This window comes from Lycorma delicatula, chromosome 1 (assembly GCF_047948215.1).
Source record: "Lycorma delicatula isolate Av1 chromosome 1, ASM4794821v1, whole genome shotgun sequence".
In the NCBI taxonomy this organism is placed as follows: domain Eukaryota; kingdom Metazoa; phylum Arthropoda; class Insecta; order Hemiptera; family Fulgoridae; genus Lycorma; species Lycorma delicatula.
The window spans coordinates 96,196,322-96,219,550 of record NC_134455.1 but is presented as its reverse complement, the minus strand read 5'-3'; the positions used below and the strand labels follow the sequence as shown (position 1 = coordinate 96,219,550).

The window sequence follows — 23,229 nt, the reverse complement described above, 5'->3', positions numbered from 1 at the left end:
TGCCGCTGTGCTAACTTTGACTTTGGCATTGATATTTGATGGACTTTCGCCATAGCATCCGAAATATCAAGCAGCATGTGTTCGTTTGGTTTAAGTGGCCTTCCATTTTGATCAGCGTCTTCAACAGAGTCTGTTGCCCAAACTTTTTCGATAAGACTTCGAATTAAATTGCGGTGAGGAGTATTTGAAAACTTTTCAGGAAGCTTGTACTGCACTAAACCAGTATATGAGTCACCTTCACAAAGGACGTGTTTAACGAGAACAATGCGTTTCTCTACCGAAAGAAGCATTACGTTTCTCGCAACTGTTGATTCCGATAAACGAAACGAAATGACGATCAATCACAACTCAACAAGTGACGTCTTGGTTTATTACTAAGCAACACCCAACGAACCCACAGGGCAACCAACCTCGGAAGAACAGAATAAACAACATAATTCTAAAGCATACTGCGAGTTTCCGAACGCAGTATATATTAACGGAATTCCAGACGGATTGTTTTCCATTGCTTATTTTCTAAATAGTAGTGTAATATTTAAACGTTCAAATAAAATTATAGAGAAATAGTAAAATGTAGATTTCCTTAGGAAACACACTAATTGAAAGAAATAAAAACCAAAAAATTCAATGGCTAAGGAAGAATTTAAAAGAAAGAAAGAATTATGGAGAAAGGTTGAGTTGACTTCATGAAGTGACTTGTAGTAAGATGCTTCTTTTTGACGAATATATATCAGGAATGATGCAAACCATGTACATTAAAAAAAAAGTGGGAAGGACAGGTTGGAAGCACTTAAATTTGAGGTTGGACAAAAATGGAAAAATGACAAAACTGAATAAAAATACAACCGTAATAAAAACATCTCGGAATAATTCGATTGAATAAGACACATCATAAGAGCAAAATAACTGATTAAAAACAGACTAGTAGGGCCAGTAAAAAGGGGAGAAAAAGAGAAGATGGTAAACAGTAAAGACTATAGACCGTCTAAAAAATTAAGAATAATTGGAAGCTCAGAAATTTGCCAAAAAATAGAGAAAAATGGAAACGACCTCAGAATAGATAATCATACGATACTGATGGGTTTAATTACATCCGAATGTTTTGTCTTAAAATAAAAAAGTTATTCTAGAGGTTGATGAACTCTGAAAATTACTAAAATAAATATATATTTAGCGTACAGCAGCTTATAATAAACGATGACCAATTCATTAGAGCATCTTTCAGCTCCTCTGCTTAATTCTGGGTTTAGGAATCACTTCTAGTGAATACTATAACCAGAAGATTCTTCTGAAAAATGAAAAGATGCTCACCTAAGAATCTTCATGATTTCCTATGTAGTTGATGAGACAAACCTCTTCTAAAACGTTTATTATTCTGAAATCTTAAAGAAATATTCAACCGGAAACTCGTTAACAACAAGAAGGAAGTTGCTAAATTCTTTAACCCAGTGTTTCTTAACCTGTTGAGCGTGACCCCCTAGGGAGGCGCGAGCATATAGAAAAAAATATTATTAAAAATATTTATTAATTTACTGAAAGGAAAGAAAAACAAAATACATTCTGACATATTAAATAATAGAATACATATTTTATAAGGATATTTATAATACCCTTATAAATAGGATTGTATCAGTACTGCACAATGTATTTAATAATTAACTTATGAAACTAAATTAAAATAAAATTTAATAATTATTAGGGAACACCTTGGACCTGTCTTGAACAGCAAAGTTTTTCGAAGGAAGCTTTAATGTTAGAAATAGATCCTCTGATTTCTTTCTCTATATTTACCTTAGATTTATATTTTATCTTCAAAGTACCCACCGCAGAAAATCCGGTTTTACAAAGATAAGATGTTGAAAATGGTAATAGTATACGTAATCCTTTTTTTATTTAGTGCAGAAAACGCATCACCATCCCGGTGATGCGTCGGTGATGCGACCAAAATTCAAAGAGCGATTTATTACTAAATTATCTTTTGATCTCGCCACTAGCCGTCAAGCCGGTCAGTTTTCCTCTTCTACAAAAATGCAGATTTCATTTCTTAATTCATAAATACGTTGCAAAAATTTTCCACGTGATAATGATCATTCCTCGCAATAAAATAGTTACGCTGAAACGCTGAGAAATGCCTTTTGCCGAAGTTTTGAAGATGACTTCCGGTAAAGCCCATAAGGGCTAGGTACGGAGGGTGTGGCGTGGCGACCGCAACTGTTACGTGGTGGATGTCCTCCCCTATGGGAATCAGGATGTACTGCACCCATATCTTTACAAAGTGCAGAAAAGATTCTTGATTTTAGGAGTCTCATTTTGATATAATTCACTACGCCGTCATTAGCACAATATTAAGACCATGACTCATTTCTCTGAAAGCCAGAGCTTCTCTGTGGATCATGGAATGTGTACAGACATACAGTAAGGAGTTTTGTTTCACAAGTGCTTTTATACTTTAGAATCTTCCAGACATTGAACGAGCACTACCGGTGCATATTCCGACGCAGTTTTTTGACTCTATGTTTGCCTCGTTTATAAAATCATTTACGATAGCAAATAATGCAAGTGCTATTGCTTTGAGTTCTATTAGTTTACAAAATATTAGCTCTTCTACTGCTGACGTACCACCACAAAACCAAACATAAGCAATGAAATGAGCATCTTTATTGCTAACTCTTGCCTTATCAAGCTGAATTGAAAACAATTTGCCACGCAATTTTCTGAAAAGCTGATGCTGTACATCTTCAGCTATATTACCAATTCGACAGGCAACAATATCATTTGATAGAGGCATGGATTGCAACTGTTCGAAAAAATAATCTCCAAACACAGTTTCTACAGTCTCAATTACAGTTGTCAAAATAAGCTCTTCAGCAATAGTGTGAGGCTTTTTACATCTGGCTATTTTATATGAAATCTATTAAGAGGCAAGAAAAGCTTTTTCATTCACAAAGTTTTTTTTCAATATGATGTTTGCTTTTCTTTTAAATTTAATTTAATTTAAATTTTATTCGAAGTTTTAAATTTAATTCGAAGAATTCTCGGGGTTTATTTAACGTACTCACTATGAAGCGTTTCAAAACTTAGTTTAAGTTTAATAGTTTTCATGCTGTCTGCTGCCAAAACTTTTGAGTAAATGACATATATTCCTTTCGTTATTTATTTACTTCAGTACTGGTCAACCCAGAATTTAATTATTTTTGAGAATATTTTCTTGATTTTTATTTTCGGAACTACGCTCGTCTGTGCACTTGTTAATGCTTCATTATCGTGTAATGCTTGCTTACGCCCATTTAAAAATTTATCCATGATTCTGTATATATCAACTGCCGTAAATATTTACTACCATCAATTGCAATTAACACGCAAATTACAACATACACATTCACGATAAATTCTATAGCGAAAGAAAGATCAATTCGACTGAGATTGGCAGGAATTGAACGAGGTGCAGCATTTATACACGGTCGCGCAGATATTACAGAATTTTGGAGACAAATCGGAACTTCTCGCGAAGCCGCGGCTTCGTAAAAAAAAGGCATAAAACTAAAAAACACTCAAAAAAACTCATTTGTAAAATAACTCACATCTACCATTTTAATTCGAGTTTCACTTTTTTCCATTAAGTCTAAGCTTAATTTCGATATATGAAAACAAAAATACTCATTGTTATTCATTTTTCTTGAAATTGTAACCTGGTCTTTCAAATTTTATAAATTATACTTTAATTTTTTTCACTGTCACTAAATATATTTAACATTTTTTAGCTATCTTTATTTTATTGAAAATTGTTATATGTAAAATAATTTTAATCACTCCAAATTTTCTGAATTTTTTATGATTTGACATGATAATTTGGGTAAATCATGGAAATGTGTTTTAACGTCACATACACATTTATGTATGTGTAATAAAGAATAATACTAATAATAATAAATTTTAAACTAAACTTTATACCTAAATATATAAAGGTTTGGATTTACTCAAAGAAAACATAAAATGAAGGTTTCCTTCTCTTCTTCTCCATTTCTAAAGGAAATAATATAACTAGAGGAAAGTTACATCTAAAATGCAGGCGCACATTTATACCCCCTTCTCCTGCTTCTTCATGTAGGACTGCGTACGAAGATAAACAGTAGGAGTGTTATAGCGGTTATTAAGATGAATTATAATTAAGAACGTTGTCTTGGGAGAGAATAAGGAATGAAGCAAAGTTTGCTAGAGCGCGACCGCAGTACTGGTCCTAGGAGAGCGGTTCAGCCCCTCGAGACAACAATATTCAATGTATTCTAATTGAATCTTTTCAGAATTCCGGCGGAGTACATACAAACTCTTCTTACTAACTTTTAGCTTCATCAGACTTCATTCTGCCTCTTTCAGCTTTAAGCAAAAGAACAATGATCGAGATATTTATTAATTAAATTGTTTTCATAAACTAACTGAATAAATTTCTTCATGTTGTATTCAAAGTTTCTTATTTCTAGCAGTTAAACAAATTTTCAGCATCCGTTTTATTAAATTTATAGTTATAAGAGTTTCTAATTTTATCCGTAATGTATTTAGCTTTTTAACATCTTCATCTGTAATATTATGAATATGCTACACCTGTTTTAAAAAGTTTCAGGACAAGATCTTATACGTTAAAGAAAAATATAAGAAATAAATATAATTTTGTGATTATTCCAAGTGAGATAATAACAGAAATAACTTTAATTTGTTTTATTAAAACTCCTGGACAAAAAAAATATTTTTGCAGTTTATATTTCATTTTATTGGAAATAGTTTACTATAATATAAGTTATTCAAAGGTAGATAATGGTGAACTGAATAATAAGATGTAAGCACATTACATACTTGAAGCGAAGGAAATAGCTTACATAGAAAGTAAAACTGAATTAAGAATTGATATTTTGTAAAAATTAAAAAAATAGCATTCTACGAGGCGGAGCGTGGAATGTTAGAAGTTTAAAAAAGGTTGGTAGGGTAGAAAATTTAAAAAGGGAAATGGATAGGATAAAGGTAGATGTGGTAGGAATTAGTGAGGTTCGGTGGGAAGAGGAAGGCGACTTTTGGTCAGGTGATTTTAGAATAATAAACTCGGCTTCAAATAATGGGCAGGCAGGAGTAGGTTTCATAATGAACAAGAAGATAGGGAGGAGAGTAAAGTATTTCAAAATGCATAGCGATAGAATCATTGTATTAAGAATAAAATCAAAACCTAAACCGACAACGACTTTTAACATCTATATGCCTACAAGCGCCCATGATGATGATGATGAGGTAGAGTGTGTATACGAAAAGATTGATGAGGCAATTAAACAGAAAAAAGTAGATGAAAATTTAATAATAGTTGGAGATTGGAATGCAAGCATTGGAAAAGGCAAGGAAGGAAATATAGTGGGTGAATACGGGCTGGGCAAAAGGAAAGAAAGAGGGGACAGGCTTATAGAGTTTTGGACGAAGTATAATTTAGTAATTGCTAACACCCAATTTAAAAATCATAATAGAAGAATATACACTTGGAAAAAGCCAGGCGATACTGCAAGGTATCAGATAGATTATATCATGGTTAAGCAAAGATTTAGAAATCAACTCGTTGACTGCAAAACTTACCCTGGAGCAGACATTGATAGCGACCATAATTTGGTGATAATGATATGTAGATTGGGGTTTAAAAACCTGAAGAAAAGGTGTCAGATGAATCTGTGGAATTTAGAGAAGCTTGAGGAAGAGGAGGTAAAGAAGATTTTTGAGGAGGACATCACAAGAGGTCTGAGTAAAAAAGATAAGGTAGAAAATATAGAAAAAAAAATGGGAGAATGTTAAAAAGGAAATTCTTAAATCAGCAGAAGCGAACTTAGGCGGAACAAAGAGAACTGGTAGAAAACCATGGGTTTCAGACGATATATTGCAGCTGATGGATGAACGTAGAAAATATATGAATGCTAGTGTTAAAGAAAGTAAAAGGAACTATCGACAATTAAGAAATACTATATACAGGAAGTGCAAACTACCGAAAGAAGAGTGGATTAAAGAAAAGTGTTCAGAATTGGAAAGAGAAATGAACATTGGTAAAATAGACGGAGCATACAGGAAAGTTAAGGAAAATTTTGGAGTACATAAATTAAAATCTAATAATTTGTTAAACAAAGATGGTACACCGATTTATAATACGAAAGGTAAAGTCGATTGGTGGGTGGAATATATTGAAGAGTTATACGGAGGAAATGAATAAGAAAATGGTGTTATAGAGGAAGAAGAGCAAGTTGAAGAGGATATAATGGGAGAAACAATACTGAGATCTGAATTTAAGAGAGCATTAAAAGATTTAAATGGGAGAAAGGCTGGAATAGACGGAATACCTGTAGAATTACTGCGCAGTGCAGGTGAGGAAGCGATTGATAGATTATACAAACTGTGTGTAATATTTATGAAAAGGGGGAAGTTCCGTCAGACTTCAAAAAAAGTGTTATAGTCATGATACCAAGGAAAGCAGGGGTAGATAAATGTGAAGAATACAGGACAATTAGTTTAACTAGTCATGCATCAAAAATCTTAACTATAATTGTATACAGAAGAATTGAGAGGAGAGTGGAAGAAGTGTTAGGAGAAGACCAATTTGGTTTCAGGAAAAGTATAGGGACAAGGGAAGCAATTTTAGGCCTCAGATTAATAGTAGAAGGAAGATTAAAGAAAAACAAACCAACATAAATCTATAAATGCCAATTTATAGACCTAGAAAAACCATTCGATAACGTAGACTGGAATAAAATGTTCAGCATTTAAAAAAAATTAGGGTTCAAATATAGAGATAGAAGAACAATTGCTAATATTTACAGGAACGAAACAGCAACAGTAATAATTGAAGAACATAAGAAAGAAGCCGTAATAAGAAAGGAAGTCCGACAAGGATGTTCCCTATCTCCGTTACTTTTTAATCTTTACATAGAACTAGCAGTTAATGAAGTTAAAGAACAATTTAGATTCGGAGTAACAGTACAAGGTGAAAAGATAAAGATGCTACGATTTGCTAATGATATACTAATTCTACCTGCGAGTAAAAAGGATTTTGAAGAAACAATGAACGGCATAGATGAAGTCCTACGCAAGAACTATCGCATGAAAATAAACAAGGACAAAACATAAGTAATGAAATGAAGTAGAAATAACAAAGATGGACCACTGAATGTGAAAATAGGAGGAGAAAAGATTATGGACGTAGAAGAATTTTGTTATTTCGGAAGTAGAATTACTAAAGATGGACGTAGCAGGAGCGATATAAAATGCCAAATAGCACAAGCGAAACGAGTCTTCAGTCAGAAATATAATTTGTTTACATCAAAAATTAATTCAAAAGTCAGGAAAACATTTTTGAAAGTATATGTTTGGAGTGTTGCTTTATATGGAAGTGAAACTTGGACAATCGGAGTATCTGAGAAGAAAAGATTAGAAGCTTTTGAAATGTGGTGCTGTAGGAGAATGTTAAAAATCAGATGGGTGGATAAAGCGACAAATGAAGAGGTATTGCGGCAAATAGATGAAGAAAGAAGCATTTGGAAAAATATATTTAAAAGAAGAGACAGACTTATAGGCTACATACTAAGACATCTTAGAATAGTCGCTTTAATATTGGAAGGACAGGTAGAAGGAAAATATTGTGTAGGCAGGCTACGTTTGGAATATGTAAAACAAATTTTTAGGGATGTTGGATGTAGGGAGTATACCGAAATGAAACGAATAGCACTAGATAGGGAATCTTGCAGAGCTGCATCAAACCATTCAAATGATTGAAACCCAAGAAAAAAAAATTTTTAAACATAAAAATGATGTATTCACGTTAAAGTTTTCACACAGAATACAATTTTACTGCTATCAAAAATAAAGCTAGGAATTAAAAGAAATACTGTTTTTAAAAATATTTTTTTATGTAATTTGGAATTTCGAGAATGCAAAACGAAGGTCCAAATAAATACAAATAAGACAGGCTTTTAAAATCTAGTATTATGATGAATTTAAAAAATTCACAGTGGTGATAAATTATGAAATAAAGAACTTATAAGATATAGGGAATATCTTCAATAGAAGGAATAGATTGATGAGTCATGCACTAACAAAATTCTGGATTAATTACTTCACTAACAGAAATTTTTTAGAATGCAAAATATATACGGGGAAGAGTATTTGCGATTATTTCTAAAAATTTCATTTCCTGATTTAGCAACTTCATTCTTTTTCTCTTTAGCCTCCGGAACCATCGTAAGGTATTACTTATTCCGTGAGAATTTAGCAAGTTATGACGTCAAAAATCTACACATGCTATGTTGTAATCGAAAAAGAGATATTCCTACAATATAAAGTTTAATTGGATATTCAAAAGAATTTGTCAAATATTATAGTATAATATTGCCAATACAATATTACCAATATTACTATTTTTAACGAAAAGTGCTTAAGTTAATCTTCATATAAATGATCAAGGGTTGGTTATTGCTGGTCCTAGGTTCAATTTCGTCTTTAAACTTGGTTATTTTCATTTATCATCGTCTCAGTACATAAATAAGTTAAGTTAAAATTTTCTCAAAATGTTTTTAAGAACTTCTCTGATAATTCTTTTACACCTCAACAAAAAATATTCTGTTGAGCTACTTTAAAACCTATGTAAAATCTCTTGTACTTCTGAAAAGACTGAAAACTATTTTCAAGAGTTAGTTCACTGAAACTTATAAGTATGAAAGATATCTTTGTAAACAATATGTGAATCCGATTGGCGTAGAAGATACACCCTTTAAAACGACAGAAAAATGAGAAGGTTGGGGTTAGGAGGGCATTTGATTAACAAAACAAGAGGGGTAATTCCTCTGGAATTCCTTGGCGGATCAGGATGTCTTTGACTAGCGCAGTGGGCAGTGAACAAGCACGCTGGCCTTTGCCCACACCAAGGCATACTGTGGAATGCAGCCGAATAACTTTTCTTTTGTGTTGAACCAACCCGCATTCCCCTTTAGTACTGTAGAACTTGAGCTCCCGACTCAGATATGTAGCCGCTTCAATGACAGATAGAATTACTGACTGCATATCAAAATAACGCTCTTCCTTCTTCCCTACATATCAAAGATCCTTTCCTACCCTTTCTTTCCCTCTATCAAAACAGGGAATTATAGAGTACCCGATAAAATTTAAGTAAACAAATAAAATAGTCCTCAAACTTTGTATTAAACAGTAAAATCTTTGGGGCAAAAGACAATGAACTTTTCCCCTGTTCAGAAATAAGTAGGTAAGAGTTTTATTTCAGCATAATTTTTTTCTAATAATAAAATAAATACTTTACTAATAGATAATTTTCAGTTATTCTTTTTTCAATTTTCTTTTCAGTTCAACTGATTTTGATGAAATAAAAAAAAAATTTCTATGGTGGAACAGATTGATAAAAATGTTTAAAAATTGACTTGTCTTCAGAAATATTTAAAGGAAGTTTATAATAAAATATATATGACTGAAATAAAACGATAAAAAATTTTGTTCATTGATTTGTTTAGGGGGTTATAGATAAACGATCTTACCATCAATAATAAGCTAATATCATATCGATTTCACGTAGCACTTTTGAATTGATGTGAATTAGTGAGGTTAATAATGAATAATAGTAGCTATATTTAGCTCATGCAGTAAGATTTTTGTTGAATTTATTAGCGTTTTTGTTTTCATTAATAAAACATTATACACTGACTAATATTTACAGTTTTATTTTTTAAATATCACGAATCAAATTCATGTGTTTATAGATAGTAAAATCATTTGATAATAAATCTACGAATCAAATCTGAGGTTGTCACAACTTCATTCTTGTAAGTAAAGTTGGCCGCCTGGTACAAACAAATAATGCATACAATCTCCCTTTTTTTTTGAGTTCACCTTTGTTTTCCCCCCTTGGGCCGGACCCACAATTAAGCATTTACACAGCTCCAGGGGGTAACATCGCTTCGAAATACTTCGGCAGGAACTAAGTTTCGCTCCAAGTAGCCGGAGGCCGGTCTTAAATTACATGCTATGTCTCTAATGAGGAACCCCAAAGGGATCTCCCACCAACACTACGGTCTTACTTTAGCCCTCCCGTTATGAAGTCCCAAGGAAGTCCCCCATCCAATCATCGAAGATGGGACACCTGAGCACCCTGCAGCACTGCAGCCACGCTCTCCAAGTGAATATCTCCAAACATCGCATAAGGAACATCTGTCTTCCACTTGACAATTTTTCCGAAGGTGCCTCTCGCCCCCGCAATTAAAGCATTGCCCCCTCCTGTCGGGAGCACTGCAGGACCCAGCTCGGTGCTCACCCCCGAGCACCGAAAACATCGCTCTTTGGCAGACTTCCTCGATACACGACAAACCATCCATCCGATGTGAATGCTTCCGATCTTCAGCAATTCTTCAGCCAGAAGAAGCGGAACCGCCACCATCTCCACCATCGTTTCTCCAAACGACGACCTCAGGGAAAGGAGACCTATCGTTACCGAGTCCCCAGCATTCTTTCTGATATCCCCTTAATAATAATTATTCTTACATTAGGAACGCGTTAAAGTTTATTCCAATAGAGAGTTAAGATTGTTGATAAATATATTTCTTTATTATTAGACAAATCCAAAAGAAATTACTTAAGTTTATTTTCCCATCCGTATAAATCCAGGTCTAGTAATATACGTACACTAGTTGGTCGAAGTTCAGACCAGAGTGTAAATTTTGGGTCATAAAGCAAACATAATTTGTTTGGTTAACAAACCAGCATATTTTTGCCGATCGAATATTATATTATAGTATTACATATTTTTTCAATTAATTTTGTTTCCACTGACAGACGTTTCTTAATGTAATTAATAGCAGTTATCTGATGTAATTACAACATATTCTTTAATTGCGGGTATAAAACTTTAATATTTGTTGAACAGTTTATATCGCATTGAAGATGGGAATTCTCTAGCTCAATTCCAGTTTGGCATGGAGCATATAAGCCTATCCCTACGACTCTTTGTACAGTTTCATTACTGAACTTTTGTCTATTCTAAGGGTCAAGCACCACACTTTTTCCATGAATCCAAACGTCAATTGGCTAATGCAATGAATGTTTTGAAGCTTTTGACAAGTGATTGGGAATTAACTGTTACTCGCAGAAAAATATGTCCTGGTAAAATTTATTTCATAATCAAAACCGGTTGCACAGCCTAATTACCTTCAATTTTAAGTTTCTCATCCGTAGAAATTCTCAAGAGAGATAATCACAGTGAAGACCCCATTCTGGTGGGATGTTAAAATGCCTGTAGAAAAAAGTCGGTTATCGGATGTTTTCTATAATTGCTATAATTTTTCTATAATTGTTTTCTATAATTATTTTTTAATAAGTTTGCTTGTGGATGTTTTACTTCATAAGATATTATCTTGAGGAATATTTCTTAACTTGTGAGGGACGAGCCTTGGTACCATAATTCGCATTATGAAACGGTTATTTAGGATCAGTGGCTTTAACTTTCACATTTTTAAGTTTTTTTTAATTTATTTTTAGTTTGACTAATTTTTTTTTGCTATATTTTTTATATTATTCATAAAGAAGTAATAGCGTAATAACATCTTTACTCTTACTTCACTTCTTGTCTATTCAAGATTTTTACTTCAGTTTCTTTAGATCTGACCTGGCCAATGGAGGGTCAGTTTTTTTATTTTTACTCTTGGAGTAAACTACCTACAAATTTCTAATGTTATCTAAGTAATTCACAATTTAAAAATATAAATATTTAATAAATTTAAATTGTGATGAGAACCTTGAAATTTGATCCACTATTTGGTTTAAAAATTTGACTAAATAATATTTATTATTCATTGTTTAAATCTGTTTTTGATACTAAATTTCATAGTGTACAATTTGTATTTAGGTGGTAATAATCCTAGGTTTGTTCCCAGCAGGATTGTAATGTCATTTGGTAATGTTCCCCCACCTATCCACTGTTGTATTATATTGTAACAGTTCACCCAGTTGAATAGAAGATTGTGACAGAAATTCAAAATACCCACAAAAGCGGTTTCATGATAATGTAACTGAAAAAACAGTAATTAGATTTTTAATCGGTTAGAGCAGTGAGCAAATGTAAATCTTTTACGTGACTGATCTCAAATAATTGAAATATGATTGGTTTGTGTTTCTGATTGAGCCATGTTACTGTGTTTTTAAGATAATCTATTAAGATATAGTTTTATGTAAATACATTTGATAATTGAACAATAATTAATTTTACTTACAACAAAATTTGGGCAAAATTACACGAAAAATAAAAATTATTATTCGGTAATATAACATTTTTCCGAGAATAACTGTTTAAAGCCTTTTATATTTTACGCTGTACGTAATTTTATCAAAATATAGATCAATCTACAGTAGTTCTCTGGTTAATGCGATTTTATTATTCTCTGATCCGAACTTAACCATAAAATTCTATTTAATTATACATAAAACTGGTGGAGTGGTAACGTCTCGGCCTTTCATCCGATGGTCCCGGGTTCCAATCCCGGGAACATCACATTTTGTCATACCTGACTAAAAGTCAGGTATGACATTTTTCACACGCTAAAATTTCATAACTATAATACGGGATAGGCCTGTTATTACTGTATAAAAAAAATAAAACTATTATTATTATTATTATTGTTGTTGTTGTTTGAATATGTTGGATGTGTGTTTTTTTTAATGTTTTTTTATTAATTTTTATCTGTTTATTAAATATATAAGAAAGTTCACTAACCTTACTTTTAAAAATACATTTAAATTACAGTAATAATTTGATAATTATAATGTAGACTTGTACGAGTACACATAAATAAAAGACATGACAATGGTATGTTAAATTCAAAACATTGACGTAAACTAGAACGCTAGAAAATAAAACAGTAACCATTATAAACTGTGAAATGGCAAAATTATAAACGAAATACATGTTCTTCCACATTATATATGATGATATATCTTCCACATAATACAATACGATATGGTAAAATCATCAATTCATATAAAAGCAAACCAGTAATGGACAGCCTTCATTGACAATAGATTGTTCACGATTCAGCTATATGATCGCTTTTAAATTTAAGTTCTAACAGATATCTAATGATTATTGGTTCAGACCGAATATGTTGTTTTTTTTGTATATAATCTTTTTTTAAAATTATTAGTTTTTACTTCATTGGAATCTAAACTAAACGAATGTTTACAAGCGTTTTCGTTAGTTTTCTAACGTATAACGTAATTAGACCTACAGCTTTAAACTTTATTTTTATCATGGATGCAATTATTCAATATAATTCATTACATAGGTTTCAATTATTTTTACCTCTGGTAAAACCTAAAATAAATGATTATTATTTATAAGGTTTATTCAGTTCCCTACGAAATATATGAAAACAGTAAGAAATTTTCATGTTCTTTCTAATTTGAAAAGAGGCTTATAATCTTTTATGTCTGTTTAAAGTTGTATTAGTATCCTTGGATGCCGTATCTTAGTTGATTTGCAAAATTAAATTGTTACAATAGGTATGACAAAGAGTACTGCGATTTATTTGGCAATTATCTCCTATATTGTCCATGAACAACTGCAATTTAAATAAAATTGTTTGACTTCAAATCTTGTAGCTTTCAGTAAGTTTATTTTAATCACCGTACTGTTATGCACATGTGTGTTATATTATGAAAAAAAAAGTTATTGTTATTTTTCAAAAATGAATTATTTTTGAAAAAAATTAATAATAATAATAGATGACTATAATCCACCTCGTAAGTCCATATCCACATAACATGAAAAAACTCCTGAGTTGTTTCCACGAAGTCTTTTTTGAGAACGACCCTGTTGTATGTGGATCTGTTGAAAGTGTTCTCAAGGAACACTTCCATCTCGTATTACAATTACATCATTGGTGATATAATATAAATAGAGTGTATGAAGTGACGGATCTAGGTATCTTGTTTGACAATAAGCTTTGCTTAGTAAAACACGCGGAGAAGGTAGTAAGTAAAGCTAGGAGAAACACCAAGGTTTCTCTTACAATGGATGGCGCGTAACTTTAGAAGGGTAAACATATTTATTCTTCTATACAAGTCAATTATGTGATTAGATGTTGAGTATTATACAGTCTTGACAGTAATATTATAAGTCTTGATGTTTTAAGTCTTGAGTATTATACAGGAATTGAGACCGAGAATACACCTCTATTATGGTTGAGAGTGTTCAGAAAAGATTTTTCTCGTGTTTTAAGGGAAAGTTTCATTTCCCACCATCTGTCAAGACAATGTATTCGTCATCAACTGGAATTTCCTCTTGTTAATAAAATATGTTTCTGGGATGTCCTGAATTTTTATCGTTTGCTCCACGAGAATATAGAACAAAAAATGCGTATTTTCTTTTAATAACGGGTGCCTCAGCCTCCCATAAAGAATTATACAAATTTTTAGTTCCGTCTAAAAACTGAATTGTTTCCTAACGAAAAGTATATGACGATACACTTTTCGTTAGGAAAGTTAGGAAACTATTTTCGAATATAATCAACTCCATAATACGACTAACTTCTTTGATTTCGATGAAAATAAGTTCAAGAGAATCCTTTGTGAGCTGATACGGAAATGAACACCACTGCTACATTCCCTGATCGAGAAAAAAAAATCTAAATACTTCTTAAAGATTACTTTATTTCCTCAGTTTTAATTTTAATTTCTACTTTGTATTTTATTATAAATATATGTTTCGCACATAACATACAAAGATTTATTTAACTGGTCTACTGTGTTTATTAAAATAAAATTATTATTATTATTATTAGAAGAAGAAGAAGAAGAAAAAGATCCTTAGTCAGAAATTAGCTTTAACAAAATTTCTTTTACTTTGTATAAATAATGGCTGAAAAAAATTGAGGCGTAACTAGTAACAAGTAATATGTTTAAATAAGACACATTTGTTTCTTGAGTAACTTTCTTTTGCAAAATTAGTAAAATCTTGAAATACGAGTACAATTAAAAAAAAAAACTTCTTTATTCGTTGATAAATAAGTAGAAAGAAATTAGGAGATTTTCTGGTTTTGATAATTTTCTTTTATCTAATTTATCAAATTAGATCTTACGATATAATTTGAGAAAACATGAACAAAATCAGTTAAATAAGCATTATGTCGAATAATGTATAAGTAATGTAAATAAAATTTCGAAGGATATGAAAATACACACCTTTTGTCCGTAAACTGCAGGATTACAGCTTAACGAACAGTAAAATCTATGATTTTTTTTTAATTTTATTTATTATACTACATTCCATCTTGTATGAATGTTTAACATATAAAATATCCACTTTATAATAAAAAATTGCTAATAATATTAATGGACGAAAATATTTAAGTCCATCAATATTTTTAGAAGTAAGTGTCAGTTATAGATTTTTCGGCCTATAAAATCTTCCTATAAGATTTTGACGTTAAGGATATATAATTTTTTTAAATATCAGATTGAGGGTAAATTAATAAAGAAAACGTAGTTTTAATAATATTGTTCATTATATTTTACATTCTTAAGAGCATAAATAATACATACTAAAATCATATTGCACAAAGGTACTGAGAGATAATTTTATTGATTCTCCCATCGTTATCATAATTAATTTATTATTATTACATTATAAATATACAACAGGTAAGTGTAAACATAACAACTGTACACAACGATTTCACATTTTAAATAATTAATTAATCAGTTAATTACAAATAAAACCAAATTTTGCTCATTCTTTAATACATTTTTAATGAACAAATTTAATTTTAAAAAAAAACTACATTTTTCATTTACAATTAGCTTTTATATTGTTTTCATTTTTAATCTAGGGAAAATACAGTTTAGAGATATTTTTTGAGCTATTAAAACTGCAATAGAAATAATGTTTTAATATTTCATACCAAGAAATACGATAAGATTCTTGGTAAAATAGTAAATATTTTTCGTATTTTTATTTTTAATAGAACTATTCTTGCCTGCAAAAAATTTATCAACTTAAAATTACAAGCTTATTTATATTTTATAAACTGACTAGAATTTTTTTATTTGTAGCCTATTTTCTTTTTCAATGTTGATTAATTCTTTAATAACGAAGAATATTTTATAGTAATAGTGTTTATTAATCTAGTTTTTCAGATTTTCCAAAGAGAAAATTCCAATTTTATTAAAAAAAATATGTTTTTGTTCATCCACTTGTAAAGTTAATTAAAAGAAGCATTATTATAAATAAGAAGAAATAATTTAGCCATCTCTTACATTATTTATTCACAATTACATTTAACTAGTACCTAGAATAAAATTTAAAATAAAAATCAACAGAAAATATTTTTCCAAATTCAAAATAAAACAGTTTGAATGAAAAGTTTAGTAAGACTTTCCCGAATGAACTTTGTTATTACTATTAATGTTTTCTCAGTTATTAAATCATTTCTAACGAAGTTATTACCTCTAATTTTTGTTTACGCTAAATACTAAGTTAATATAATTTATTTACCTCTTCTTTTGTTGATTTTATGAAATATTTTTAAAATATTAAAAAGTTCGTTTTCCCGCCATTTTGGGACTCTTACACTTGATCTACAGAAAAGATATTTACATTTTAGCAAACCTTTATTAGTGCATTTGAACCAGCTTGATAGCTTACACTGTTATTGCGTAACGATTATTACAACATTTTAATTTTGGCGGCCATTTTGAAGTAAACCGGATTACCGATCGCATAATCCGAATCCGAAATCAAAATCAAAATACGAGACAAAGAGTGTTTACACATATACATACATACTGAATTCAATAACGAACTGTTCGTTGGTTGAAAAATACTATTCCGAAGATAAATTTAAAAAACATATTAGGAAAAGTATGTATATCCTCTTATACTGAATAACTGAAAATAATTACGCTAAATGTACCATCTACTAAGGATAAATAGTTCAATTCTTCAATTTTACATTTGAAAATGATTAGTTGATATTTCCTTGTCTTTTGTTTAAATCGCGTCGTAACAATCACTTTTCGGGAATCTTCAGTGAAATGCGCTGCTATTGTTCACTTCAGTGTCAAAGTAAAAATATTAGGTATGATTTATGTGTATATATTTAGTATCTCAGGTGTTTGAATATTTCATAATATTTTTTTAAATAAAATGTGGCAATTTTTTAATATATATTTTTAATATATTTAGAATATTATTGTAAATGAACCAACAGATTAAATACATCCTTTAAACAATTACCTATGCTTTAACTATAATTCTTTAACTTATTCTAATGTTGAGATAACCGTTCTGACTCAAAAAAATCGCCATGCAGTAGTATCAGGTAATTGACAAATTCAAAAAGAAAAAAGAAGCACTTATTGAAGCCATTGAAGCTGGTCACCAAAACGAAAAAACCGTTATAGCATAAGCTGAAAAATCGTAATATTAAATTCGGTTAGATTTATAATTAAAAATTAATACTTTGCATAATTTAGACCGCCGATCTCTCGAGTATAAACTTAGATTATTTTAATTTTGTAATTTTGATAAATTTTGCAATGGAGTGGATGGTATATGTTAAAACTCTACAATACATTTTACTATTTTATTATTATTATTTTATTTTATGTATGTGATAATATTTGCAATTTAATTTTGAAAAATATTTGTAAACATTTCTGAAAAAATATGATATAAAAATTTTATTTACGAGATAACTATTACAAAAAAAAAAATCGTAGTATTAAATTTTGTACTTTTTTGTGGAGTATCAAGGTACAAATTGATTAATTCTTTAAAACTAAAATACTATATTAGCTAGTGAATAATTTTATTTCTTAGGTTACTGTAAAATTTCTGTTGCAATATTTATACTTTCAACATTTTAGTATTCTATTTTAGATTAATTTCTAGATTAACAATTTTTATTGGTTTCTTTTACGGTCAAATATGAATAAATCATTAATCATAAAACATCAAATCATAAAACATAATATGAGTAAAGAGTTTTACATTAAAAAAACAAACATATTTTGCAATGTAGTTGCGAGTGAATAAAAATTTATTTTTTATTGTAACTTATATAATTCAGTTGTTCCCAAACTATAATACCCGAAACCTTTACAGGGAAAGAGTTAAAATTTTCTAAGTAAATTGTAAAATACAACGAAGTTAAGTGCTCTTTAATCAAAATCCGTTTAATCAAAATTTAATTAATTGTAAAATGTATTATAATAATGTGCATATACTGCTTAATAAATATTTCAAATGTATAAAAACAAACAATATATAAAAATTCCATTATAACTTACTCAAAATGTTTTATTTGGAAAAAAATATCTGTACTTCTGTTAAAATGTTAAAAACAATTATACTACCAAATTAAAATATCGTGACAGAGGTGTATGATATAGATTTTTGGTAAACTGTGTCTGAATTTAAATTACATTATTACATATTTGGTATATCCATATCAAAAAATAATAGCACCCAACTTAAGCTAAATTATGGTGCAGTTACTTTAAAATTTACTGTGTTAAACAATATAATTCCTTTTCAGTGGATAGTATAACAACATTCAGTAATTTTTTTATTTTTTTTATTAATTGCGAAAATACATATTTGTTTTTTTTTAAATATTTCGTAGCCTGTTTGAATAAATAATTTAATAATACAGTAAATTTTATTTATAAAATGTATTAAATAATTAAATATTATTATTACCATCTGGTTTTTTCACTCATGTAAAGGTTGACGGGAAGGATGACATTTCGATAGTTACGCTGCAAGAAATTGGCTGTTTTATCAATATTGTACGCTGATGAACCGCCTCACTATATTCTTTGCCGCCAATATTACAACATTCTGCAACAGTTATATTATCCCACCGTGTAAACCTAACCGCTCAAGGCGTTTTTTGAGTCTTTGAATTTCCCTCACAGCTCGAATTATTATCGGAATTATATTGGCATTGTGTTTGGGCCACATATTACTGATTTCATCTGCCAATAGCGTATTTTTTTTTTCGACTTCACTCTCACCTTTTTACTAACATTTATGGATAGCCGGACAGCAATAAAATAAATAAAATTAAAAGATTTTTATTATTGAATTAATTAAATATTTTAAATTATTTTACTACGTAATTATTTTTTTTCTTTAAATTTAATTTCGTAGAAGGAATTAAATCCTAAAGAAGTGGTTTATCCCATAAAAAAAAATATTAGAGGTTTTGAAAATATTAAGTGAATTGAGTTTAGATAAAAAATGAAGACTAGTTTGAAAAATTGTAATTTATAACAGTCTTCTTGTAAAATATAAAATAAATAAATTGAAAATATTTTTACTGTATTATACCACTGTCTGTTAATTTAAATAAGAAAAATAGAAATATTTTTTTCAGAAAAGAAAAAAATGACAAATATTTACACCCTTATTTCTTATATGTCAATTATAACTATTTTCATAAAATAAATGTAAGGAATAAAGTAAAGTATATTTATTAAAGTAAGTATATTTATCTTATTTATTAAACCTAATGCTGAAATTTTAGTCTCACTGAAAACCTATAAAAATTACCATTTTATTTGTTCGACATATGAGCTAAAAATTTAAGTTACCAACGATCATCAAATTAGTTTCATCTCAAATTTCTTAAAGGTTTAATTTAAGAAAAGAAAATTGGAATTAAGCACTTTACATTAATAATTGAGCAAAAATCTCAATTTACTTTTTTTTTTCAATTTTGTAAATTAAACCTTTATTGAGTAAATTAATTTAATTTTGAGTAAATTATATTTGTCTGCCTATAGTACTGTTTCCATTATTTTAATCTTTTATACTTCCCCGTATAGGACTTGAAATCCTACAGTTTTTTCGTAGGTTTTCAAGACTGTGACTTAATTTTTTTCAAGTCACTAATATTTATTTAATTTTATGTATCAGGTTTTCACTTCCAAATATTAAAACACAATTAAAATGAGTTATTCTTTAGAATACATCATGACGATTTTACTGACCCAATTTAGTTTGTGTATTGGTTGAAAGCAATTTTAGTTTATTACCTTTTGTAAAACCATTTTCTACTGAGAGTGTATTAATTTTCTTCAAAAAATCATAGAGAAGAATTGGAAAAATGAAAACTTTATTATTAAGAAAAAAATCCGAGAGATTCAAATTTTATTTGAAACAAAACAATTTTAAAATGGAAACAATTATTTAAAATGAAAACAATTCTGCTCAGGTGGTTTGAGGCACTGGTACCTCTCGGAGCTGTGTTCATGCTTAAGTGCGAATCCGGCTCTGTGGGGCGGTGCAAATAAAGGGACAAAAAAAGGTAAAATTAAAAAAAAAAAATTTATTTTTTTAAATTAAAATTGTTAATGTTTCTTAGTACTGAAATGAGTTATAATTAACAGATTTTAAACATCATTCGTTTAATACGTAGTACAGGTAATTCAATAAAAGCCACTCTTGTAGTATTTAAATCCAAATTAGGATAAAAGCTTTAGGATTTTCTATGAATTATTTCATAAATGACTGGTGTCAGATATTTTTTTGTGCATTCTTTAGTGTCAGTTTGCCAAGTATACTGTATATGCGTGAGTACGCACTCGAACGAGACCGCGAGTGTATGTATGTATGAGATCATCTCACGATTGTGACTGTAGCATTACTTGAACCTTATAGATACTAAGAAAGTGCTACTAAATTACTTACTATTCCCCAAAATGGAGTTATTAATAATTTATGAAAGCCCATACTCAGTAAATAATTTATTAATATCGTCTTTTACACGGAAATAATAAATTGGGTATGTATATATATATATAATTTACATACATTGTAACAGTTAACTTTTGTTAATGTTAATTACAACTTATAAAATAATTTGTTACAATAAATGGAATCTTTCTACCTCAAAATGTTTATAAATAAACAGATTAAGTTATCTTTAAGAATTATAGTAACAAATTTCAGCAGGGAACATTTTATCCGTATTTTTAACTGATTTTTTTATCAGTACAATGTTTAAATAGTACTCTAAATGAAATTATTTCAAATCTGTTTAAATATTTTCTCTTCTCCTTTTTAAAACTTTCTTTTTTTGCATCTACATATCTTTTATCGTAAAATAAAAATATTCATCGTTTAAATTTAAAGAAAAAATCAACATAAAATAGTTATTTCGAAGTATGAAGGTATTCCACTTAATTAAGATTTAATAGTCAATAATATAAAATCATTGGCTTTTTGTAAAAATACAGATTTTTTAAATTTTTTATGTTATTCTTTCAATATTTATTATATACATATATATAATAAATCCATTTTTGTATATAATTGAAAAATTCTTGTAATAGATATATAGAAACAAATTAATAGACAACAAACAAAAGAACCTTCTTTATCAGACTGTCAGATATAATGACGTACTTATCACTAAGCCCTCTATTACGTTATTATCTATGATAAACTAAGATCCTTAACCTAAAAACGTATAGAATTCTTTCACGCTTTATTTGTGGTAATTTGTACTAAAGGAATCTTTTGTAAAAATTTATTGAAGGTAAACACAATTACGGTACTTTTATTGTAATTAAATTGAATAATCCAAAAATATATCTAACTTAATTAAAGCTGTAATTTTTTATTACTTCACAAGAATTAATCCAATTACCTTCACTACTCATTTCATTATCGTCAACTAGTAAACGTAACATTACAATCCCACTTAGATTCTTTTCCTAGTTGCCATATTATAAAATCATTTTAATCTAAATACCTTTTTAAAACGTTAAATTTTTTCGAGTTATAAATTTTCGAAATTATTATTTTCTGTGAGTGAATATAAATTAAAAATGAAACTATGTATATAAATAAGCAATCATTGAACTTTAAAATAATTTATGATGATTTATATATGTCTTACTTTATACAGTTTTTTTTTATTTTTTATAGTAGTTAAACTAATTTATTAAACTCTTCTGATAAGAAGAATTAATTATTTTTAGAAATAGGCTACATTTTAATTTTAAATAGAATAAATCTACATTTAGATTTTCATTTTACATATTATTTGTATGTTTCATTAATCTTTTACGAGTTACAGTATTTCTATATATTGGACAGTATAAAAATAATTCTTAGCTTTATTGTATATATTTCTCCCGATACATAAGTACATTTAAATTATGTACTATTTTAATATTTTGTATTATTGTTTTTATCATTTAAAAATTTCTTTCTAAATGCCAACGATCACAAATATTATGATAAAATAATACAGAAGTAAGTGCTGCTTAAAGAAAGATAAACACCTTAAGAAATAAATAAAAATACATGATAAAAATGAAATAATAACAGAATAGCGGCAGTTCACAATCACGTTTTTAGTGTTACAGTTACTGCATTTACGTTTTTCGGCAAAATTGATTTTTCCGATAAAATCAATATTTGCACAAAGTCAGGATCGTGGTTTCAGTTCAAGAAGTATTTTGAAACACCTCACAAGGCGTAAATGAAGGATAGGGTCAATAGGGCCGCCATACTGCAGAATGATCCGGCGTTCTTTGCTGCGGAGATACAACGGAGTTTACACCACATCGCTGTTCCGTATCATCCGGTTGTCGAGGATTTGTAGATGTTCCGAGGAGATCGGATCCACTCGAATGATATAATTGTGAGTAGAGCAACGAGGCCGGTAAAACCGGATAGTGAGATCCCGGATAAGTTGTAGCACTACTGTTATGATGATGAACATGGTGATGATGAAAGCCTGTCGTTTGGCCATTACTTTGTAAAACGTCTTCATTTCCCACCGGGGATTCAGCGGTTGACGAATCGGATAACGATCGAGGACCGCTAAGAAAATCGGCACCTGAGTAACGAGGTAATGTTAATCCACTTGTTGAATTAGTTGTAGGGTGTAATGATGAACCGGTTGCATGCTGTGGCATTAATTGCTGATCCAATTCAACTCCGGTTCCACCACCTGAAGATGCTGTGGTATCCGGTAATATTACTGTAACAAATGATTGATTTTTATTATTTAGAATATTTATAATAAAAAACAACAGTTTTTTAACTTTTTAAATATTAACCAAACTTACATATATTTTTTGCTGAATGGATACTTCCGTTTCTCTTTATTTAAATACTGCTCAATTTTTCAACGGTAAATAATGAAC

The 23,229-nt window shown here is 29.5% G+C and overlaps 1 protein-coding gene across 1 annotated transcript in view; it reads right to left on the bottom strand.

Moving 5' to 3' along the window:
* Positions 1–2,449: 2,449 nt before the first annotated feature.
* The window catches only part of LOC142317574 (uncharacterized), a 195,618-nt gene continuing 174,838 nt past the window's right edge, over positions 2,450–23,229 (bottom strand). Inside the window, exons 5-6 of the mRNA XM_075354132.1 lie at positions 22,591–23,042; positions 2,450–2,911 (exon numbers count right to left, since the gene is read on the bottom strand). Of these exons, the coding sequence (XP_075210247.1) occupies positions 2,450–2,911; positions 22,591–23,042 (914 nt within the window). The remainder of the gene's footprint in view (positions 2,912–22,590; positions 23,043–23,229) is intronic.